Source organism: Mesocricetus auratus, unplaced genomic scaffold, assembly GCF_017639785.1.
Source record: "Mesocricetus auratus isolate SY011 unplaced genomic scaffold, BCM_Maur_2.0 Super-Scaffold_100003, whole genome shotgun sequence".
NCBI classification, from domain to species: domain Eukaryota; kingdom Metazoa; phylum Chordata; class Mammalia; order Rodentia; family Cricetidae; genus Mesocricetus; species Mesocricetus auratus.
Genome location: NW_024429188.1, coordinates 14,594,409 through 14,609,822, shown reverse-complemented (window position 1 = coordinate 14,609,822; position 15,414 = coordinate 14,594,409). Strand labels below are relative to the sequence as shown.

Here is a 15,414-nt window from a genome sequence, read left to right as displayed (position 1 = left end):
CCGGTTGCAGCGCTGTAACGCATGCGCGAACTCGGGTCGCTCGGCCACATCTCGCGAGAGTGTAGCCTCAGATCACACGGGAGTGACCCGGGTTTCCCGGCTGAAACTACGGATCGCGGGTTTCCGAGGCTGTCCTGTTTGTTGTCGGCTTCTGCCTACAGGTAGGATTTGCAGGGAAGGGGTGGGGGCGGGCGGGCGGGCGTTCCGGGTCCGGATGTTGGTCCTGTATCTCTAACCTGACCTGACTCGGAACATCGGAGCCAGTCTCTGGGGTTGCTTAATCACTGTTCTCCCGGTAGATACAGCCCCCCGGCTCCACATGGAAACGACCTCCGTGCTCTCGGAGACTTGACGTTCTCGAGGTCAGTCATTTAACCCATCACATCTCCACTGAGTGCCTTTGCAGTGGTCTGCTCCCATTAAATGCCAGTAGTGCCCTGTCCCCGCACACACCTGTTTCCGGCTTTTGACAGATGCTCTCAGAAGCCAAACTCGCATCTTGTTGAGAACCACGGGAGTTTAATTTTATAGAAAACCCCCATTGTGTGTGTGCTATGAGAAAGATGAAGATGACCCAAGTGCCGGGGATGCCTAGCTCAGATAATAGAGATCCGGGCGTGGTGGCTCATCTGTAATCCCAACGCTGGGAAGACAGGCGTGAGTATTGCTTAAAATGCGATGTCAATTTGGGTTATGATGTACCTAAAGAAGACAATGAAAATCTGGGGCTGAAAAATGTAGCTTAATTGGTAAAGTACTTGCTTAGCATACACAGAGCCCTGGATTAAATCCCAGGCACTGCACTGAAAAACAAAACCCCCACAGTATTGTTGGAGGCAGGAGGATCAGAAGTTTAAGATAATCCTTCACGACGTGGTGAGTTGGACACCAGTCTGGCATAAATGAGACCCTTTATCAAAAGAAAAAAAAAAGTTTCATTGGAAAGAAAAGAAACCAGAATCCCTGGGAGCAAGAGGAAAAACATTGCAGTCAGCTAATTAATGATGACTAAGAAGTCTTGTGAACTGAAGAGTGTAGCAGGAAAAGTGGTTGCAGGTGGAAGCAATTGAGGACATCTCTGTGGGGAAAGTGTGAGTTTTCAGTGTCTTGACTGGTAAAACTTTTGAGCAGAACGGTGAAGACTGTTCTAAAAGATGCTGATGTGTTGTAAACACTGTTTTTAAATAGCATCAGTGCCCAAAGATATTTAACCTCTTCACCCCTGTCTTTGGTCCCAAAGTTAATTAGAAGTAGATTTAGTGGTCTCTAAAAGCCAACATAAGTTCACTTGGGGGTGAAGGCATTGCTTCTGATATTATAGGGACATCCTCCCATTGGAGATCTGTCAGTAGTGTTCATACAGCTCTTCATTGCACAGACATGTTCCATGCAACAACAGTTTAGTTTTACAGACTGTATTTTGTACAACAAATGAACCTTATGCTGTCAGGAACACGGGGCAGTTTCCTAGAGGTTCTTCTGGTTCCTCCAGAGACTGTAGAGAGATTGGCTATAAAAATGGATGACTTTGAACTGGGGTGTATGAGTTTTCTCTTGTATTTGCTGCTAACTTAAAATGCTTAACTTGGAAAGGATTACTAAGTCCATCCTCCTGCTCTTTCACTGGGGGTATTCCACCATCATGAATTTTAGCTTCCTGATAACTTCAGATGATAGCCCTGGGTTTGGCCTCTAGAGCAGTTTAGAATAAGTCCGTCAAGTCCAGAGTTAGCAAATACGTGGCCTCACGTGTGTATTGCACTGCCCTAAACCCATTGCTGACCACCCTTGTTTCTCAGCACCAACTACTGGCGTTCATACCGGCTGATTAAATTTTGCTCTCAAGAAAGCCTTTGCTGTCGATAGTGAAATCCCTTTCGATTAGACATTGTATTGTATTTCAGTAATATACTGTACCTCTATCCCCCAAAAAGATACTTCCCACTTAGTTTAAAACACCCTCAGTTCCTTCTGTTGCTCTTGTTTTGTTTCCACAGCATTCTTTGTTAAATCTCACCTTCCCCCAACACACTGATTACTGTATGTAAGCGTTTCGTCGGGATGGGTCAGGACAGGATGGAACAGGAGTGGGTTAGGTATTCTGGCACTCGGGAGTCACAGAATACTCAGTGTTACACAGCTCAGGTGGAAAGATATCCTGGAGCTCGGGAGCCAAGGACCACCACAGGTTGCAGTAAGCTTGGCAGCTTACAGCCTTGCCTCAGAGAAAGGCTTCTCCGGTGTATCAGCTCCGCTCCAGCGGGACAGGGTCTTCCAGCTGGGGATGTTCGCCTAGTGTAGCAGTTTTGCTCCGCAGGAGGTTTCTTGGGCGAAGTTGCTACAGTTTAGCTTTGCTCCTGGAGAGCCGAGAGCGGAGAGCAGGGAGCCGGGCGGGAGCAGAGTGTAACAACTCCGCTCTGCCAAGGAAGGTTTCCCGGGCACAGCGCTGCTCGCTCTGCTCTGCTCTGCTCTGCCCAGGGTCGCCTCTGCTTGCTCTGCTCTGCTCTGCCCAGGGTCGCCTCTGCTCTGTCGCCGCCGCAAAAGAAGATCTTCACCCGAAGCTCATCCAAAGGTGTTTATTGGAAGACAGCTGGACCAGCCAAGCTGAACATACACAGGGTTTATATAGGGGTTCCTGGGGTTGGGGAAGTTTTTCCAGGGTAGGGATTGGTCCGATTTCAGTGCTGAGCTCAGATTGGCTAGAGCTCTGCTCCGGGATTGGTTACTTTTTTACACAGGATTAGGGTCAGATTTGGCTCTGGTTTCAGGGCCAAAGTGTGTTTCTTTCTCTGGTCCTTTTTAGCCTTTTGGCTCCAATTTTAGGGCCAGGGTACATTTCTTTCACTGACTCTGATTCCAGGGACAAAGTGTGTTCCTTTGGCACTGGTTTTAGGGTCAGGGTACATTTCTTTGGTTCTGGTTGCAGGGCCAAAGTGTGTTTCTTTGGCTCTGCTCAGGGTGTGTTTCTTTGACTGGTCCCTTTTCCCTACACTGTATCCATCCTTTTATAGTCTGATTCCCTGAACTGAGTACTTTCTGCAGAGAATTTAATGAAAATGACAGCAACACTTTCCCCACTTGGCTAGACACTGTCTTGCTCAGCTTTAGTTGTTGTTTGGTTTGTATTTTAGATTTATTTTGTTTTAAATTGTGTGTGTGTGTGTGTGTGTGTGTGTGTGTGTGTGTGTGTGTGTAAAAGGGAGTACAGGTGCCCACAGAGGCCAGAAGGAGTTAGATCCCCTAGAGCTGAAGTTGACCTGGGAACCAAAGTTGGGTCCTCTGCAAGAGCACTACATTGTCTTATCCACTGACCAATCTTTTTGCCCCACTGTCTTATTCTTCATGCAGCCTAGAATGCTTTAGCTTTCTGTTCTTGACATGTCATACTGCTTACTGAGCAATAAATTCAAACTTTTGGGTTCATATTTCTTTTACTCTAGGTTTCTCTCCTTTGGTTGTGCAGTTGGTTTGTTGTTGCTGGTTTGGGGGTTTTGTTTTTTGTTTGTTTGTTTTTTGAGACAGAGTCACAACTGTTCTCCTGTCCTGGCCTCCCAAGTACTGGAATTACAGATGTGAATCATTCTACCTAGCTTCGGTTTATTTTAAAACTCAAATGCAAGACCATGTCTCTGCCTCTTATATCTTAGAATTTTATGTAACACATGAATTTATCGTAATCTTACAGGTTCCACCCCACCCCTCTCTTTGAGGCGGGGGTCTCTCTATATAGTCTTGGCTGTCCTTGGTCTTATATGTAGGCCATGCTGGTTTAAAACAGACATCCAACTGCCTCCGACTCCCAAGTGCTGGGATCAAGGATGTGTGCCACCACACCCAGCAGTGGAAATCTCTTTTATTCCTAACTTTTACCTGCTAATAAGCTCTTAATAGCTGCCTTGTATTTCAATGTGGTAAGTTGTCTACAAGTTACTAATTGAGTGCCAGGCATGATAGTTCAGCCCTACCACCTAAGCACTCAGGGCACTGAAACAAGAGGATCCTGAGTTAAAAACCAATATGGACAAACTACACAGCAAGATCCTGTGTCCAAAAGAAAAAAAGTATTGGTCCAAATGCTTATCTGAACTATGTTAAGGTCAGACTGGAAACCTCCCTGGAGACACTGAACCATAAACTGGTATAGACACTCAGTGGCCCTGGGTATGAATGCTGTCAGCTTATAAGTTGCCCCTTATTCAGCAAATGATGAGTGCTTGTGTGCCTGCTGGGCCTTTGGCGCTGTTGTAACCCTGGGATACCACAGAGAATAAAAACTGTGTCTGTTCTCATTGAGGGTGCCTTTCTGTCACCCAGGCTGTAGGTCTCCTGTGTGCTCTTAAATAGTTACCAAAATAACTGAGTGTTTGCTACGCACATACCACATTTCCTTTGCAAAGCAGAAAAGTTAAGTTTGATGTGGTTTGTTCTTAGATTAAGCAGAAAATGTGCATGAATAGTAACTTGTTTGGTGGTGGTGGTGATTTTTGGGTTTTGTTGTTGTTCTTTGTTTTGTTTTTACTTATACTGAATGGGCTACTGTACAGGAAAAGGTCTTGGCATGGTGTCTGACCAAAACCAGCCAGGTAATACCTACTTGTGTTTTCATTTCTGGATATTCCCCTTTTACCTGTTTTTGAAGATAGGAATAACATTTACCTATCTCTTAGCATCTGTGCCTGTGGTTTCTTTAATGTCATTTAACAACAGATGTAGATTTGCTACTCCAAGATATATAATTTGCCAGGACCCGAAGATTTGCTTGAATTAAAGTGCCTAGGAATTTTCCTAATGTCTAATATGGCTTGCTGTTGAGAAGTTATGGTTTATAACAGAGAAAATAGAAATTAAGCAGATTTGCATCTTCAGTTATTTCAGTGTATACCTAGTGCTGGAAACCCTGCTTTTCCTAAAGGTAACCTACAAAGGCATTTGCTTTTCTTAACATATTTCACATACCTCAGTTCTTTTATGAATTTTGCTATTTTCATGGAGCCTGGCTGGTTTTGAACCCAATGATCTGCCTGCCTTAGCTTCCCCACTGCTAGAATTGAAGTGCCTGGCTTAATCTCTCTCTTTGGGATCAGCTAATAAGATCCTTTTCTATCCACAAGAACCATAACATATTCAAAAGTTTAGATATTATGATGTGGACAACTCCAGAGAGGGAGGGTCATTAATCGGGCTTATCTGAGCTAGGCATTTTGAAACCATCCTGGATTGTTCCTTTTTCCTCTGTGCTGCAATATAATCTACTACCAAGTTATGTGTGTCCACCTCTTCAGACTCTCCTTGTGGAGATGCTTCAGGGGTCTCTAGGGTGTTGAAGAAAACGAGGAGACTCATACATTGGTCAGTACTTTTAACCATAGCAATTACTTTGTGTTTGTTTGTTCTCATTTTGAGACAAGGTCTCACTCTAGTTCAGACTGTTCTAGAACTCACTATTTAGTTCAAGTTGGCCTCAGAGCCAGTGACCCTTCTGTCCCAGCCTCCCAAGTGCTGGGAAAACGGGCATGAGACAGCTTGTATTGTTTTATATGTTGGAACTCTAAATAGTAGTGCTTGTTTTGTGGGTTGAGAAGGTGCAGAGGTTTTATAAAGAGTTTAGAATAGTTGATCTAGAGTTGAGCTGCTCAATTGGAAGTGCTAGCCCTGCAAAATACTTACTTCAAACCAATAAATTAAAAATTCAGTTCTGCGGTTATACTAGCTATATTTCAAATGCTTAGCGGCTTCCATATTAGACTGTACAATTGTAGAGCATGTCTACCTTGGCAGAATGTTCATTAGCATGGACAACAAAGATGTGTCACCTTTGCCCACTACCCAGCGTGAGGTAAGCCTGAAAATAGTTGCTAAAAGGTTGTAGATGCTCCCTTCCTGAATTGAAATGCTGCATGCTTTCTCTTACATATGGGATCTAGGCTAAATGACATTTGCACATGAAAGTAGAAGTGGGGAGGGACTATTTGAGAGCGGGCATCTGTGAGAAGGAAGCAACAAGAAAGGGTGGTAATGACATGGGAATGATCAAAATGCATTGTGCATGGTGAGGATGTCCTTGGGAAAGCCATTGTTTGTGCAGTTAGTAAGTCCTAAGGGAAAGAAGATCTGTCTCACCGCCCAGCTGGATAAGTTGTAAGAGAACCCTCATCTGTCTGTCTTCTGGTTCCTATCCTTAGACACTATGCTTCTTTAGCATTTGCACAGCCCATAAAGGACCAAATGTGGGGCATGATGTGGGTTATCTTTCTTAAGCATGCACTTCCTTCTGCTGCCTGGGGCCCCCTCCTATGCTTAAAAATACATGTGCTGAGCAAAGTAAATCCATCCCTTGGCAAACTGTAGCCCTGCAGCCTGTTCCAGCCAGAATTCTTGATATCATCGTTTAGTGGGTTAAAATTCCAAGTTCTCTCTCCTTTCCTTTCCTCTGAAACTTCTACCAAGTCTCCCTAATCTTGTATAGCTTTTCTGGTATTCCTGTTTATATTTGTTTCCTACTTTTACTCTTGGACCCTTTTCTTAACCTTTCTTTTAAAACAAGCAGCTTTTTCAGGGAAGAACTAAATAGTAAATACTTTTGGCTGTGTGTGCTAGATGGTCTCTGTTGCTGATACTCAGCTCTAATGTTGAAGGGGAAAAAGCAATTTTTAGACCATAGTAAGAGGATAAGTGAGGTTATATTTTGGCCTGCAATCTCCAGGTGTAGGCCCTTGTCCCAGATAATGTTCTAAATATTAATTGTGCCCGAAGAATCTCTTGTTTGTCTTCGGCAATCATAGCTCTCCAATTTGAACTAAAAGTGCTAACTTTGCCTTGCTTTCTCTTTCATTAGGAAACACGTTTAAGATTTCTTTGGATGTCATTGAGTTTTCTGTGTGACTCAGCAGAAGACACAGAGAGTCTTGGTGAGTTGTCTCTCATGTCCTCAGATGTTCAGGAAGCTGACTGGACACTTGCCGTTGACTAGATCCCCACCCCACATTGAGGAGTTTTAGTTGTCACACCCCAGTGTCATATATTCTTCCATGTTATTTATTATGCAGAAGACTTATGGAGCACTCATTGTTAGCCAGACACCCTCCTTTAGAAGTTCATGCTTCACCTATGTTGGGTTATTTAGAAAGGGTCCTACAAGTATCAGTAAAGTAGCTTCAATGTTACCACTGTTGTAGAGGTGAGGCAACAGGCAGGGAGATTAAGCTGGTGCCTATGGTCACATTGCAAGTAAGAGCCTGTCTTTGTATAAATCCAAAGCCCTTGTACTGAAAATATAAGTATATTAAAATCCACACATCTACCAACCCAGCTTCCTAATAATTTCTGTTGAAAGCCATGGAATAGGGCTGGTGCAGTCACTTGCCACCAAACCTGACAACCAGAGTTTGATCCCTGGGACTCTGATTGAGGGGGAAAAAATGACTGACTCCCACATGCATGCTGTGGCATACCTCCAACACACACAATAGATGAATGTAAAAAACTTTTGGTGTAAAACCATGGAATACTTACTTTCTGCCCAACCTACCCCAGTCTCTCTTAGTTTTGTTGTTTGTTTGTGTATTGTGTTAAGACAGAGTCTCTCTGTTATGTAGTTCTGGCTACCCTGGAACCTGCTGGAAGTCACAGAGATCCACCTACCTCTACCTATAGAGTGCTGGGATTAAGGCTTGTCTACCATGCCCAGTATACTGTTTCTTAATAAATTAGTGTATGAAAAGACATATCATAGACCTTTGCATTTTCAGAGACTTAAATTTGTTGCATACATCCTTCTGATAGGAAGAAGACAAATAGACTGTATAATGGTCTGGTATAGCTGGGTTTTAGCTTCCTCTGAAGGGTACGTCCTGAACATTTCTGAGGCAAGCTAAGTATTTCCTTTGCCTAACCAGCAACCTCTATTAGTCTTTCCAGGGGTTAATATGAACACTAACCAGCAACCTCTATTAGTCTTTCCAGGGGTTAATATGAACACTAACCAGCAACCTCTATTAGTCTTTCCAGAGGTTAATATGAACACTAACCAGCAACCTCTATTAGTCTTTCCAGGGTTAATATGAACACTAACCAGCAACCTCTATTAGTCTTTCCAGAGGTTAATATGAACACTAACCAGCAACCTCTATTAGTCTTTCCAGGGGTTAATATGAACACTAACCAGCAACCTCTATTAGTCTTTCCAGGGGTTAATATGAACACTAACCAGCAACCTCTATTAGTCTTTCCAGGGGTTAATATGAACACTAACCAGCAACCTCTATTAGTCTTTCCAGGGGTTAATATGAACACTAACCAGCAACCTCTATTAGTCTTTCCAGGGGTTAATATGAACACTAACCAGCAACCTCTATTAGTCTTTCCAGGGGTTAATATGAACACTAACCAGCAACCTCTATTAGTCTTTCCAGAGGTTAATATGAACACTAACCAGCAACCTCTATTAGTCTTTCCAGGGGTTAATATGAACACTAACCAGCAACCTCTATTAGTCTTTCCAGGGGTTAATATGAACACTAACCAGCAACCTCTATTAGTCTTTCCAGGGTTAATATGAACACTAACCAGTGTGGTCCAACTTAAGGCAAACATACTCCATCAAATATGGAGACCCTCAGGCTGAATGTTTCAAATTTTTCAATCATGAGAATACATACATATCACAGATTTTCCATTTTCCTTCAGAAGATATAGTACATTGAGTTTTAAAGGACATATCACAGATATTTAATATGTAGAGTACAAAAGTCATATGCCTATGAGAGTATAGTAAAAAGCAGACCATGTTGCCAAATTTAAGTAAGAAAACTTAAAAAAAAATAAAGCTGGGAGGTAGTGGGACATGCTTTTAATCCCAGCACTCGGAAGGCAAAGGCAAGCAGATCTCTATGAGCTCTGATCTGAGGCCAGCCTGATCTACCAAGTGAGTTCCAGGACAGCCACAGCTACAAAAAGAAGCCCTGTCTCAAAATGTCAAAAAAAAGAAAGAAAAAAAAGAAGACTAGAATTCTGTACTTAATGTTAATCAATTTGGGTCTTGGTATTGAGGACTAAAAGTGTGTGTGTATGTGTGTGTGTTTTTATTTGATTAGGAGCTATACATTGAAGATAATGTCTGGAAGCTTCTACTTTGTAATTGTTGGCCACCATGATAATCCTGTTTTTGAAATGGAATTTTTGCCACCTGGGAAAGCAGAATCTAAAGTACGTATGCAACCTTAAACTTCATAAGAATTTTTAGGCTGTTTGTAATGGTATAGAATAATAGTCTTTTAGAACTGGAGAGATGAAGCCACCGAAATATAGCAACAATTAAATAAGACTTTCTCTGGAGTCCCACAGACTGTTAGAAACCAACTAAGGAAGAAGTGTCATCCACTAGGAAATGCCTCTTAAGCATATGGAAATGTAGCCCACCTGTTAGGGGACTAAAACAATTTTTGTTGCCTCAGAATGCCACAGTAGTCCATTCCGTTTCAGGACATCAAATTTTTCAGTAGAACAGACATAGATCATTTTACACCTGAGGATTAAAAAAGAACCTTACTCCCGTATGTTGTCCTTCTGTCATTGGGACTGTAGCACTTCATGTCATTGGCTTTTACAGCGCTGCTTACATTGCCCCCATTGTACAGTCTGAAGTAGGAGATACTTTTCAGTTATTCAAATTGTGCCACCAAAATACAGAGCAATTTGTTTACAGTATTGTCTGCTAACTCTTGGTCCTGTGTTATTTCAAAGCTTTGCCTTTAGGAAGACACTTAAATTTTGTTTTGAGGTAGTGGCAGCAAGAGTTGCATGGGCGTTGCCACTTGCATCCAGTTTCTGTGTACTCCAGAGACCTATTGGGTAGCAGCACATGAAAACACTTTTTAACTTGACTTGGTCTTAGCACTTTCTCTGGTTCCCATCACCTTCTTAAAGCATCTCCACAGTGTGTGCCCAATCCTCCTAGAATAATCATCATTGTACAGGCATGGGAAACACTGCTGAGAGACAGACACAAAATATATCCATTTCTTTAAGGATTCAGGGATCTTTGGCATGGCAGCGATAAGAATATAAACATACTTTAGTTGTGCAAGGGTACCTTGGCAACTAGCAGCCTTCCACCAGCCCCATCCTGGAAACAACCTCCTCAATAAGAAGTTTACACTACTTTCCTGTGGTTGTCATGCAAGGTACTGAAAACTGAGTGGCTTAGAACAGAAATGGATTGTAGCACAGTTTTAGGAGCAGATGTCTGAAATTGAGGCCTTGGCAAGGCCACACTGCTTTAGAAGGTAGTTCCCTTGACTTGTGGCAGCATAATGCTAGTCGTGTGACAGCATTCTCCTTGTGTCCGTGTGTTCAAATCTCCCCAGTTATTTTTTTGTGTGTGTGTGGAGGAGGATGAGGCAGAGTTTCACTCTAGCCCAACTGGCTGGGAATTCACAAGATTGTCCAGGATGGTCTCCATTTCATGGTTGATTCTCTTTCTTCAGCCTCCTTAGTGCTGGGGTTACAGGTATGAGCTAGCACACACAGTGAACCTTTTTCCAAGGACATCAAGAACACCTGACTAAGAGGCCCACTCTACTCCAGAGTGAGCTCATTTTAACTAACCACATCTGCATTGACCCTCTTTCTAAGAAAGGCCATATTCTGAGGACCATATGAGTTTCCTTAAGGAGAGACTAGCAGTGGTTCTCAGCCATCTTCATGGCTGCAACCCTTTAATTCAGTTCATGTTGTGGTGACCCCCAACCATAAAATTATTTTCATTGCTACTTCTTAACTTTAATTTTGCTACTGTTATGAATCATAATGTAAGTAACTGATAAGCAGGTGATATTAGAAGAGCCCTGTGAAAGTGTTGTTTGACCCCAAAGGGGTCACAACCCAAAGGTTGAAAACCACTGCTATATAGTATCTATATCATAGCAGGTAGTTTTTGAAAAAAGAACATTGGGAAAGAGAATTCTACAGGAGTAAGACTATATCCAGGTTGTGAATGTCCTCTCTACATAATAGTGATACATTCCTACCTTCTTTCCAGTTAGGCCATTTTGCCCATGAAGAGAACACTTCTGGTTGTGACAGTATTGTTTTTACTACTGACAGAGATGACAATTCATAGCCGGGGCTGAATATGACTCCCTCCCCATCCCAGATCCCAAAGCCATGTAAACTCTTGTTCTGCAAAAGGCATATCATAGGTCTTCACGTCTGTCTCTGCTGTTTCTGCTCAGGAAGCCTGGCTCTCCCTGTTGCCTCTGGCTGTTGAGGCCCCATGTGCATGGCATACCTTTGCATCTTTCCTTGACATCCACTTTGGTCTAGGAAAAGTGCCCTCTTTTACATAATACATCTGCATACACAGACCTTGTGTGGTTCTCTTCTAATAAGATATGGGCTAATCCGGGTGTTGGTGGCACATGCCTTTAATCCCAGCACTCGGGAGGCAGAGAAAGGAGAATCTCTGTTAGTTCGAGGCAAGCCTGGTCTACAGGGCGAGTTCCAGGACAGGCTCCAAAGCTACACAGACAAACCCTGTCTCGGAAAAAAAAAAAAAAGATATGGGCTTCCAGAAAGTAGGGTCTTCCTTATTTCCCCAATTAAATAGTTATAGAATTTGGTAATTGCCTTCTTCCAGCATTTAAAATATAATGTTTAATAGTTTCTTGAGAACTTTTATTAATTGACTGTTCCTATTGTTTATGAGTGATAGATATCAAGACTGTAAAAATATTTTATGTCTCATGATGACAATACATGAAGTAAATGAAAAGAATCATTCCCTAGGGCTGGAGAGATGGCTCAGCCATTAAAGGCTAGGCTCACAACCAACAATATAAGAATCCTCCCCTAAGAAAAACATGTATGTACAAAATGAAAACCAGAATGCTGGTGCACACCTGTAATACTAGCACCTGGGAGGCTGAGGCAGGATCAGGAGCTCAAAAACATTCTAGGCTACATAGTAAGGCCATACCTAAAGTAAGAGAACACACACAACACATACAAATTGACAGAATTTCAGAATGAATTGTCTGTGGTCCCAAGGCCATATGGAAATGTTCATCTTTCTCCATTCTCTGTCATTTAGGATGATCATCGTCATCTGAACCAGTTCATAGCCCATGCTGCTCTTGACCTTGTGGATGAAAACATGTGGCTTTCTAATAACATGTATTTAAAAACTGTGGACAAATTCAACGAGTGGTTTGTATCAGCATTTGTCACTGCGGGACATATCCTTTCCTTATGTTGTAGATTGCTTTCTGTTGCTATTAGAAACATGACCAAAACCAACTACAATCGGAAAAGGTTTATTTAGCTTACACTTTCCAAGTTACACTTCATTGTTGAAGGAAGTCTGGGCAGGAGCTCAAGCAGAAACTGAAGCAGAGACCATAGAAGAATACTGTATACTGGGCTTGCTCAGGCTTGTATTCATTTACCTTTCTTATACAGCCTAGGCCCACCTATTTATGGGTGCTACCTACAATGGACTATCAGTTAGCAGTTAAGAGAACGCCCCTCAGACATTACCACAAATACTTAACTGAAGGCTGAGTTAGAAAACAAGAACTTGAAACATAGAGGCAGTCTCTGAATTTGAAGACTTCAAAGAGTCAGGCTGAGATAAATTTTCCATTTATGAGGGTTTTTTTTGTTTTGTTTAACAAATAATTTTAAAGTGTCTCACATGTAAAACTAGGGTTTATCTGAACCACACCAAGGGCTATTTCACTTTATCTCTGTGTCCTAACTTTAAAAGATTACATTCTCCTTAAGGTAAAGTTACATTGACTTTAAGCCAATTTATATATTCAGCTTTGCCATCACAAAATACAGTTCATGTGACTAATATGAAGATTATTTTATCAGATGATTACTTTAAATTTTTCATTTCTAGTAAAGATTATGCCTTAATTTTTACACATATGAGATTTATTATGCTTCATGATGTGAGGCAAGAAGATGGAATAAAGAACTTCTTTACTGATGTCTATGATTTGTATATAAAGGTATGGTATACTCTATAATTTGAAATAATCTGATTTTAAAACAGATAGGGCTAGAGACATAGTCCAGATTAAGGCATAAAAATCGTATCTCTTATCATTAGTAACTCCATTTTAGTGTTTTCTCACATATGTTAGGAAGCACTTATATTAGCTAAGGAACTGATGAATTTTAGCTTTATGTTAAAGGATTAAAAGGATTACAATGCACAGTGACGGATGTCTTTAATCCCAGCACCTGGGAGGATCATGAGTTTGAAGCCAGCTGGGCTACCCAAGAATGATCGTACTTAATAGCAGTATGGTGTAGCTCTTTTTTGTAACTGAGCGTATGAGACATTTACCATTTGTTTACATAATTCAAAGGGCTATATAGATCGTATCCACATTTATAATGAATACAAGGTAGATTCAAGATCCATGTTAATGTATATAGACCATATCAACATACAGCCATTAGGTTAGCTGCAGGTACTTCTCAGAACAAAAAATACTGGAACACAGAATTCTTGAAGAGGTGACAGGAAGGTGATGCATACCTGTGATCCCAGCTCTTGAGAGGTAAAACCGGAAGATCGGGAATTGAAAGTCAGTCTCAGATATATGGTGAGTTTGAGACTGCTTTGGATTACATAATACCCTATCTCAGACAAACAGGTGTGGTAGCATAGGCCGAGATTTCAAGAACTGGAGAGACTGTGGAAGGATTACAGTGAGTTTAATGCTAGTCAGAGTTCAAGGCCAGGCTAGGCTACAGAATGAGAAACTGTCGTCTCCCAGGAAAATTTCCTTTAAGGGGACATTTTTGATGTTTATTTTTTAAAGATTATTGTTGCATTTTTTGACTCTAGGGGGCTGGGAAGAGGTGGCACCTGCCATGATGTATGCATAATGGAGAGAGGTCAAGTCCGCTTGCAGGAATCAGCCCTCTCCTTCCACCATGTGGGTCCTGGGGATGGAAGTCTGGTTGTCAATCTTGCCTTTAGGCACTGCCTTTACCTTTTTGAGAGTCTCATGTAACCCTACCTGGTCTTGAACTCACTATGCAGCTAAAGCTAGTCTTGAATTCCTGATCCTCCTACACCTACCTAGTGCAGAAATCACAAGTTTATGTACCTACACCTGACTAAGATGTTACAATTTAACAATGGGCATCCTTTGAGAAGCCCACACAAATTCCCTGGGTGTGCTTTTCTTCCTGGGTGTCTTTCTCTTTAACCCTCATGATTACAGTCTATATTTAAGTACCTTTTTAAAAATCCCAATTCTGCTTCTTAAAAAAATTAACAATGAAGCACTTTCAATGAAAACTAAAAATGATACTCAGGCTATTGTCTCGCTATATTTTATGTTAAAATGTAAATTTCCTTTAGCAACCTGTAATTATTAGCCTCTTTCCTTTAACAGGCTCACTAATACCTTCTTCTTTCCTAGTTTGCAATGAATCCATTTTATGAACCCAATTCTCCTATTCGATCAAGTGCATTTGACAGAAAAGTTCAGTTTCTTGGGAAGAAACACCTTTTAAGCTAAGTGGAGAAAAACTCTGAAATAAACAGTATCACACTCAGGAATGTGTGCCTGTAAGTCATCTGAAATAGTCTGGGAAACTTTCACTTAAAATTGTACATTGTTTTCATGTTGACTATCAGCATTAATATTTGCTTGTGAACAGTGTTATTTATAAGGAGCTCTTTACCTGTAATTTTAAAGGTTCTTATTTAAAAGCTTGAGAATGAACTTTTGACTTTTCTGGTTGAAGTAATTTGCTCTTAATTTATTAATTCAAAAGCAAATGTCATAGTATTTGTTAGATGTATTTAAAATGAAATGCTTCTGCAGACGTGAACGAAACTGAATTACTTGCACATTTAGAGAGATTCTTTTAAAATGCATAGACACTACAGTACCAAGAAGCTGAAGCAGAAAGCCTCTGCAATGCCAAGTGTTACATACCTGCCTGCTTCTAAACCCTAGACCCATATACACTGGACCAGTTACAGGCCACAGCAAAATGTATTGCCTCTGTCACCTTATAATCTTGTGTTTCCTTTCTCCTAATAAACTAATGAAAGTTGAATGAACTTGTTCTATCTGTACTTAAAAATGTTGTGATACAGCTTTGGTATTGCTAATAAAAGTTTGGGTTACACTGACATTTGCACTTAGCCTTTTAGGCTATATATGGAGTGGGAGGTGGCAGATGTAGCTTCTTCTATAAGAAATGTTGGTTTGATTTTACAATAGCACATATGCATGGGAAAACAAGTAAAGCAGCTTTCCATGTACACACTGGAAGACTTTCCATTCTAATTTTTGAGTAAGTAGTTATAAGCCTTCTTGTATCCTTTTGTGAAGTTGTTGCCATCACTCTTTGATTTCTTAAATAAAGACTTACATTCAA

At 41.3% G+C, this 15,414-nt stretch overlaps 1 protein-coding gene across 4 annotated transcripts; it reads left to right on the top strand.

Moving 5' to 3' along the window:
• Window positions 1–13: 13 nt before the first annotated feature.
• On the top strand, window positions 14–15,414 carry Trappc2 (trafficking protein particle complex subunit 2). Of its 4 annotated transcripts, XM_040744056.1 has the most exons (7): window positions 68–161; window positions 300–362; window positions 6,836–6,908; window positions 9,093–9,204; window positions 12,089–12,233; window positions 12,928–13,013; window positions 14,445–15,414. In XM_040744056.1, exons 4-7 carry the CDS (start codon window positions 9,112–9,114, stop codon window positions 14,541–14,543), a joined length of 423 nt encoding a protein of 140 aa, XP_040599990.1. In that variant the 5' UTR covers window positions 68–161; window positions 300–362; window positions 6,836–6,908; window positions 9,093–9,111; the 3' UTR covers window positions 14,544–15,414. The 4 variants fall into 4 exon arrangements, with proteins under 4 accessions (XP_040599992.1, XP_040599989.1, XP_040599990.1 ...); XM_040744058.1 differs by lacking the exons at window positions 300–362; window positions 14,445–15,414 and adding an exon at window positions 13,862–14,438 and having other exon boundaries at window positions 14–161; XM_040744055.1 differs by lacking the exon at window positions 300–362 and having other exon boundaries at window positions 15–161.